Genomic DNA, 8933 nt, shown 5'->3' with positions numbered 1-8933 from the left:
ACCCGAGACACTGAGTGGGTTACCAGCAGAGGAAAGAGGACATCCTAAACTGTGTAGTCTCACATTAACACACTGAGGCCGATTCACAATGAATTCCATGTTCGCCCAAGCATGTAATCCTCTTGATTTCCGGTAGCCATATTGGAATGGAATTCCCGCTAATTTGTGTTCCCCGCATAAGAACTTGGCGCGGAAAAGCGGCGTAGTCATTGGTCGGCGCGGCGGAAGAGGAGTGGACACACCATCTGATGGGTTAAACGTAGCGTGGTACAAAGTCACTCTGGCTCTTCGACTCGGGTGAAAAGGATAGCGAAGTGGAACCATCAGAACGAAATACGTGTAATGTCGGTAGTTTTTTTTGCTAACATTAATGTTTCTCTCCGTATCGATAGTCCCGATATCATGAATAAAAGTGCGCGTCTCGGGAAATTATAGTTGCACAAACACGATACCTAACCTCGAAATCCGCCACGTGATCGCGAAATGGTAGCCTCCTCTCAGTTATTTTTTTATCACTTATTCAGAAACGAGATTGACTGTGCCGCGAAATAAAGTAGGGTTTCGCATGTGATTGACAGGATTGTGATTGTATTCGAAGATAAGGGGGTCAATCACATGTTTGTAAAATGGTAAGGTTTGGGCAGTTAGACCCTGTGATTTGTTCTGGTTGGTTTGATTCTTATGTGCTTTATTTTAAAATATGTACTATTGACTCTAAAGAATGAAAATTTTTAATAACAAATTTTGTCACGTAGCGAAGACGATTGTTTAGGTTTCATTTTATTTCGCTAGTGGCTGGCGCCCTAGACCCTTTTGAGCAATAAACCCCTGACTTCGTGGTCGAGATTTGGATTGCAGCAAATAAGCGATAATCACGGACATAATTTTTGAGGCCGAAATATGTCCCTGACAAAACGTTTAAAAAACTTTGTGAAGTGACGCTAACTCGAAGTGACGCTCAGTGACTCTGGCATATATTTTATGCAAACTCATGCGTAGTGTAGTGACTTTTAGTTACTGTGAGTTACTAGGACCGTGTTTTAAGTGAGTCTTAGCATTTTTTTTCTAAAAATGCCTGAAGAGGAAACACAGGCAGGCGGAATGCCGAACGTGGAAGTTGGAGCCATTTCCCCCCACTTCAAGGTGCTACCCTTTTACGCCAAGATACGCGCCGCCTCCTGGAACACGAAGAACTGGGAGATAGAAAACCGTCACAATTCTTGCGGCATCTGCAAGGATTAGCAGGCTCGCATGTTCCAGAAAGTTTAGTGCGTTCCTTATGGATCGGTCGTCTGCCGAACCACATTCAAGCAATCCTCGCCGGTTAATCACAATCGAGCCTCGATACAGTAGCCGACCTGGCTGACTCAATTTATGAAATAGATTTTCGAAAGCACGTACTTGAAACCAGTATTCCGTCTTCATTTCGATCTATGGTTGAAGAATTGCTAAACGAAATCACATATTTGAGACGCGAAGTAGCTGCAGTAACTTCAAGCAGAGAAAACTCAAATCGTTCGGCGCGTACAGGCCGCAATCGATAGCGATCGCGCTCGCGAACAGAGCAACAAAAATTACAGGATAATGGCAGTTGTTGGTATCACGCGCTTTTCGGTGAAAAGGCAAGTAGATTCATTAAACCCTGTTCATATAAAGCGGGAAACGGACAGGGCCATTGTTAGAGGCGGTAGTCGGTACCTGCCCGTCTTCGCGCCGCCTTTTTATGACAGATCGCGAAACAAAAGATCGTTTTTTAATGGATACGGTTTCGGATGTATGTGTGTTCCCACGATCGCGAGTGCGCGGAATTTCGAAAAAGACTCCTTATGTATTGTACGCCGCGAACGGTTCAACGATTGGAACGTACGGGATGATAACCCTTTCGCCCAATTTCGGACTGCGACGAGATTTAGTATGGCGTTTTGTAGTCGCAGACGTAAAAAAATTGATTATTGGTGCAGATTTTTTAGTAGCCTATTATGGCCTTTGGGTTGACGTGGGTAACGCCTTATTGACGGGACCACGCTTTTAACGTCGACAGGTAGCATAGTAAAAGATGCTGTGGAAAGTGTAAAGACTATCTCCGAAGTATTGCCTATTCATGAACTGCTATTTCAGTTTCCCGAAATTATATGCCCAGAAGGGTCTCCCGTGAATAGAGCACACAAGGTTTTTCATCATATCCGGACCACACCGGGTCCGCCCGTCGCTCATCGTGCGCGTAGATTATCCAGTGACAAGTACAACGTAGCGAAAAGGGAGTTCGAAGGGATGTTACGATCTGGAACGGCACGGCCGTCAGCAAGTAGCTGGGCGTCTCCCTTGCACTTGGTTCCAAAGAAGGGAGATGAATGGCGAGTTTGCGGGGACTATCGCGCATTCAACGATAGAACTATACCAGACCGGTATCCTGTCAAGGGTCGAAGAGCTCTCGTCAACTATCGACTATGATTCTCTTGGAGAATGGCAAGTTAATGATCAAGAACTCAAGAAAATCTTACTAGGAAATACTTCTCTTCAGTTCTTCAGTTCTTCTTCAGTTAAAGAAGGTTCCAATTGCAGGATCGAATGCAGTTGTTTAGTGCGACACATCCACTAAGTCGGTTAGACCTTTTTTAACGACACCTTTCAGACGAGTGGCATTCAACTCCGGACATAATCTGGCACACCCTGGGATTCGAGCGACCGCGAAACTCATCGCACAAAAATTCATTTGGCCGTCGATGCAAAAAGATTGTCGAAATTGGGCAAAATATTGCCCGCAGTGTCAACGTTCAAAGGTAACAAGGCATGTCACATCACCGATTGGAAATTTTTTGTTACCGTCTACCAGATTCGAGCACGTGCATATTGATATAGTGGTCCGCTAACCTCATTCTCAAGGAGATAACTACTGTTTAACGTGCATTGACCGGTACACCCGTTGGCCTGAAGTTTTTCCAGTGGAAAACGTCAAAACGAAAACTATCGCAAAATATTTGTTCACTGGATGGATCGCAAGATTCGGAGTATCACTGCGAGTAACAACGGATCAAGGAAAGCAATTCGAGTCAAAACTTTTTAAGGAACTCAACAACCTCACTGGAACAGGTCATTTCCGGACAACTGCGTATCACCCTGCAGCAAACGGACTCGTGGAACGATTACACCGTCAGAAATGGGTTGACGTTCTACCAATCGTTCTTTTGGGACACAGATCCGCATGGAAAGAAGATCTAAAAACTACATCAGCAGAGTTGGTTTATGGTGAACCTGTTCGACTACCTGGGGAATTCCTTCCGCAAAGTGAAGGGACGAACAACACTTTAGAGTACGTTCAAGAACTAAGAAAGCATTTTGCCTCACTTTGCCCTACAAGTGGCACGCGCCATGGCACAAAACAATCTTTTGTTTTTAAAGATTTAAAAACGTGTTAACACGTACTTGTGCGTCTCGGTATTTCCAAAAGGCATTGCAGCAGCCCTATGAAGGACCGTTACCAGTAATCAAACGATCTACAAAGACATTTACAGTGCGCGTGCGAGAATGAGATATCACTGTATCTATTGATCGTTTAAAGCCGTTCTACATCCTCAATGGGGACTCAAACACAGAACCATGGCAGATACCGTCTACCAGCACGGATCCAGAGAGTCAGTGCAAAGTTAATGCCAGCAGTGAAGAACGACACAATAAGCAAGAATGTGATTTGCAGGTCCAGCAGCAGCACACAACACGGACTGGCAGATATGTCCGTTTTCCAGATAGATTGCAGGTTGGTTTCGTGTGACTCCGTCACTGGCAGAGGAGTGTGTGAGAACCACTATAAGAACATTTTTTGTCAAGTCATACTGGTTCTCAGCACGTCTTGAGGACCTTTTAAAGGAATGAAAAGATCTGTAGCCATTCTGACTACCAGCGTTTGCAAATCTAAGTTTGCTCAACGAAAAATATTTTTTCTGTAAAAATATACAAATTTAGAAAGTTGGCAAATACTTCGAAGGCGGGAGCGCGGAGACCTCGCGTACAATAAAACAATTTACAGGACTTTGACCATCTGGCAGCTAGGCCCAGCATTGAGACTAGGTGAAATTCCTACATATCCTTTTCTGCCAAGTACCGTTAGTTTTTGCCAAAGGAAAAGCTGAACTAAGGGTTGGACTTGGAAGAGCGTTTTCCTGGCGGGCAGATAAGCGTCCGACGCCGTCGAGATTACTTCATCTCCGGTTCGATCTTGATTTGTAATCTCTATGTAATATTCCACAATATTCAATTATTTCAATAAAAGTTGTTATTGTTAGTGAATTTACGTCTTATTAACTCAGACTTATTAATCGCAACATTTCTTTCATTTGCCGCACGTGAACACCCACGGATTCAAAGGATGCCTTGAAAACGTCAAATGATATGACATAGAGGTACATTATAAGGACGTCTATAGGACGTCCCGGTGCCTATTGGGTTTTAAACGTAAATTTTTAATTAAAGGATTAAAAAATAAAACAATATAAATTAATTAATGGTTTTAAACAGTGTAGCGTATTTCAAGTTTTAAAAATTGTACCAAAATTATTTTACAACATGATTCTAGATCGGTTTTAAATCAAACAATTTATGGACTTTGACGTTGAAACTTCAACTTTTCCAATACGAAAAGCCCTAATAATTAAACAAATTGAAATGTTTGATTCAAACTTTATAAACTAACTTTAATGTAAAAATAACTTAAAATTAATATATTCATTAATTAAAAAATATCTGAATGACCAATTATATATCAAATATTCAAAAGTAAACAATTTGAAACTGAATTGTTTGAAATAAAAGGCCTTGGATGGTAAAAATTTCAGAGTAAGACATTTATACTTTTAACGTTATAATTCTTAATGTAACGTTAAGTAACGATTGAAAATTATTAATTTGAAAGGACCAAAATTTAAAAAAAATCAAATTAATTTAGTTATTTAATTTCTTTCCAATTGCAAGGGGAACCTTTTTAGGTTTACATTTTTATTGTGTCGAAAAATGTGAAGTATTGTATTTTTAACATTTTTATCAACCTTGAAATGATAAAATACTAATTTTTGATAAATTGGCGGTACATTTTATATTTGCAAAGTTTTTATCAAGTTGGTAGAGATACAGTTTTGTTTAAATTGGAAGAAGCAACTTTTTTATTTTCAAGATTTTTATTGTGTTTTTCTTTTGTTTTTATTGTGTTGTATTGTTATTGTAAGCTATGCTATTTTATATGAAATTTTCCTATTGATAATACGAAGTCGTAGTATTTTTTCTAGTAAAACCATAGATAGGATAAATTAGTAGAGACATAATTAAATTATATAAAAAGACTAGAAGTTATAAGTACCTAAAATAACATAAAAGAGTAAATTTGTAAGAGGAATTGCTATTGTCTCTAGGAATATGAATTATACTATGACGCTTTTTTTTGCATTATGGAGTAAAACCAATTCGGAAAATCGCTCTCGAATATTAGTAAGTTACTTAGTAAGTGAGCCTACCGTTGGACCAAGTGAAACCGAGCGTAAACGATGTCAGCCGACCAACGCTCTACTGAAATTCCTGAAATTTATCAATCACTCAATTTGATTTTATGCAAAGATCCTTATTACAATAAATTAGGATAATTTATCAACCTCGATATTAGGATATTTGATTGCGTTAAGATATTGTGCTTAGAATTTTAAAATTGCCATTACTGTAAACAATTATAGAATAATTCAATGGAAATCAATGTGATTGCTAGCATTTACTTAATAAGGGCGATAAATTTCTGGCTCTCATTATCTAGTTTAGCCGAATGGAATATCGCCGTGCTGACGCGTTGGAGATCCATGTTCGATTCCCACCAGCTTTACTTTAATCATATTTTTCTGTTTCAGCTTGTAATATAATATTCCTGCATGTATATAATAATGTATAAACTATATATAATCGTGTGTGCTGTATAATTGCAATTTAAATAAATATAATAGTGCGAAAGAGTTCAAAATCCCATTACGTCGTATGCTCGTGTAAACTGTAAACTGATACGTATCGTAACCTTCAACGCGACGCGGCACATGTTGGATCTGACCGCACCAATTTTTACTAAGTCGCTTACTAAACCAGTGCGCCGGTCTCTTTCGATGTTACTATAGTCCTTTGCAAATATTGCAATCTTCTGTATAAATAAATGTAACATTTTAAATTTTATTCAAGTGAATTTTGTAGTTCGGCGTGTAGTTACTAGTTACTACTCGGAGTAGTAAACATTACATAAGTTCCGCTATATCCCTCCATTGCAAACTGAAAATAGTAAAATCTAGTCTGATTTTTCGCAAATATTGCAGCAAAAGGTTTCTCCGTGTGGCAGAGATACCGTCTTTTTAAATTGGTAGAGGCCATTTTTTTTAATTTCAAAATTTTCATTACGTTTAAAGAAAGAATTTTTTATTTGTGTTTTTTCTCAATTAGGAGAGGATAATTAAAAAATTTATATTGTTATTGACTGGGAAGAGAGGAAGTGTTGATTTTCGATTTTTTCTGAATTTAAAAGAGGGATTTTTTATTGTTACGGTTGTTATAGAACTGGAAGGAAATTCGTATTTTAAAGTTTTTCTAAATAGGAAGATGCACTCATTTTTGAATATAGTTAGATGATACCTTTGCTGTTTTTTAAGAAGATTTCGTTTTTTAATTGACCCAACTATTATAACAGTATAGACGATTCTTTTATTGACATTTGGGTCGATAGTATTTATTTGTTTTGTGTTCTGCAATTAATTTAAAATATATTAATTTATTTATAATTGAAAATACAAATTAGATTTTTTATTTTTTATACCGGACTGACTCACTGGATTTTTCAGTAAGGCTATGTGAATCAGTCTTAACTTATATATTTTAATTGCTCTAAATTCATTGCAATCTATATTTTCCAAAGAAACTTTGTTTTTATTACGTTTTTATGGAGTTGGAAGAAGGACATGTTTCATTTATTCACATTTTTATTAATGCGAGTTAAAATTGAGGATATGTTTTTATTTATAGAATTTAAAACCATAGCGCGGATTCATATTCTTTAACCAGAGATCTTTGAAAAATTCAATCGATCCAAGTGTGAAGGTTTAAGTTTTGCAGATTAATTGCACTAAATTGAAAATTTCGAATTGAAAAGTGTTAAAAGCTTCTATTTTATATGTGTCAATTCTTGAGAGTTTGAATAAAAAATTCCAAATTGAAACTTGTTTAAACTTTAATTTAAATCTCGCAAGTTACGAACATTTTTCTGCTACAAACAGAAGGATGATAGAAAAGATTTGGCGGGGAATCCCAAGTCATGAGCCAAGTACACTGCCGTCCCAACAAGAAAAGTCGTAACTACATTTCGGATGAGTCCCTGTCAACCTCTGTCAACCTATCCGAAATTGGGATGGCAGGGGACTCATCCGAAATGCAGTTACGACTTTTCTTGTTGGGACGGCTGTACAGTCGATCAGATGGTGTGATCGTTGCGAACTCGGATATAGACGGAATAGCTGGAAACCTTCGGGCGTTTTTAGTATAGTCTTTTAGAATTCTCGCAAATCCTGATTACAGATATTTTTAGCGACACTCATTTCAATACACATTCTTATTTAAGAATAATAAAATTTCGTGCATTTCTTACAACTTATGTTACTTAAAATTCTTACTTTTGACGATATTTTTTACAAAACTTGTTATATATAGTAGGAATCTTTATAGCATTACCCCGATTATCCCTAAATTTTTACATTTTATTTTAATTATACATATAGAATGATTCAAATATTGATATCAAAAGTCACTCCGTGTATGCAAGAAACTTTTCTTACTAAGTCATCGGTCGATAACTGCGAATCGATCCCTAACTTACCATCCCTACTTTGCAAGCGTTTGCTTTGTGAATGCGCCTTCATTATCTTTTCAAGAGTGTTCTAAAAGAACCCTTTTGGCTCTCTTCACTCTACAGGTAACTCAAGGTACGAGTAACTAATGAAGCTTAAGTTCTAAATGATTCCAACTTTCATTGAAGCCGCAACTTTAGTGAACCTCCAGTTTTTCTGTGTGAATAAAGGTTTTTTCCGACCCCCTTGAAAACGCGCCATTGCATGCTCTTGAAGCAGGTGTAATGTAGCCGCTTCCAGTCCATGTGACGGGCTGTCGCATGGCAGTTTCATGACACGTTACGCTCGATAGAGAAAATTATATTTATTTTTTTTTTAGTTACATCGCTGTACCGTACAGTCTTCCTCCTGCTAAGTAGGCTATTTCTTCCTTTCACTTATAATATAAAATTGTCAAGAACACCAAACATCCTTTATCTGTTTCACATACTTGTTTTCAACAAAGGTAGGACAAGAAGTATAGTGTGTATCAAGGGCGCACGGCTATTTTGCCTCATGTGACTGACACCCTCGCCTTGCTTGGGTGGATAAATGAAATTTTCTCGCGCTTATAGTCGAAGAGCCAAGGCCGTTTTTGGCGAGTTATTAGGTAACGATTCTGCCACTATTTTCCTGATTGTTGAGAATATACTGGTCACGAAATGTGGCTTCTCCAGGGGTAGTCCCGGGGAGAAGGTGTTTATTTACTCATTCGAAGTTGGAAAAAAAAATGATTAAAACAAGTCATTGGGTAACGGCTGAATCTTTCTGTGTTAAATGTCAAGACAATTGGACAATGTTCCGTGCAATTGGAAGAACCATATGACGGTGCGGAAGGGGGGACAGAACGATCTAGAGTTGCAAAAGAATATGACATTTTAAAGTTATTTTCAATCGCCCAAATTTTTATATAACATTCTACTCATTATTCAAAACATATATTCGAAGAGGCAGAACAAAATCTAGGTGATAAGATCCTGGCAGAACATCGCAAACTTCCCGGTTCTGACATTGGTCATTGTGCGTCGGTTTACGGCCCTGACA

General features: G+C 37.9%; 1 protein-coding gene across 1 annotated transcript in view; it reads left to right on the top strand.

Moving 5' to 3' along the window:
* LOC117178627 overlaps positions 1-2451 on the top strand; it is a 5402-nt gene extending 2951 nt beyond the window's left edge. The window contains exon 5 of the mRNA XM_033370050.1: positions 2119-2451. Coding sequence (XP_033225941.1) covers positions 2119-2451 — 333 coding nt within the window. The remainder of the gene's footprint in view (positions 1-2118) is intronic.
* Positions 2452-8933: the final 6482 nt, after the last annotated feature.

Source organism: Belonocnema kinseyi, chromosome 8, assembly GCF_010883055.1.
Source record: "Belonocnema kinseyi isolate 2016_QV_RU_SX_M_011 chromosome 8, B_treatae_v1, whole genome shotgun sequence".
Lineage (NCBI taxonomy): Eukaryota > Metazoa > Arthropoda > Insecta > Hymenoptera > Cynipidae > Belonocnema > Belonocnema kinseyi.
The sequence above is the reverse complement of the archived record's forward strand: the minus strand, read 5'-3'. Positions and strand labels throughout refer to the sequence as shown.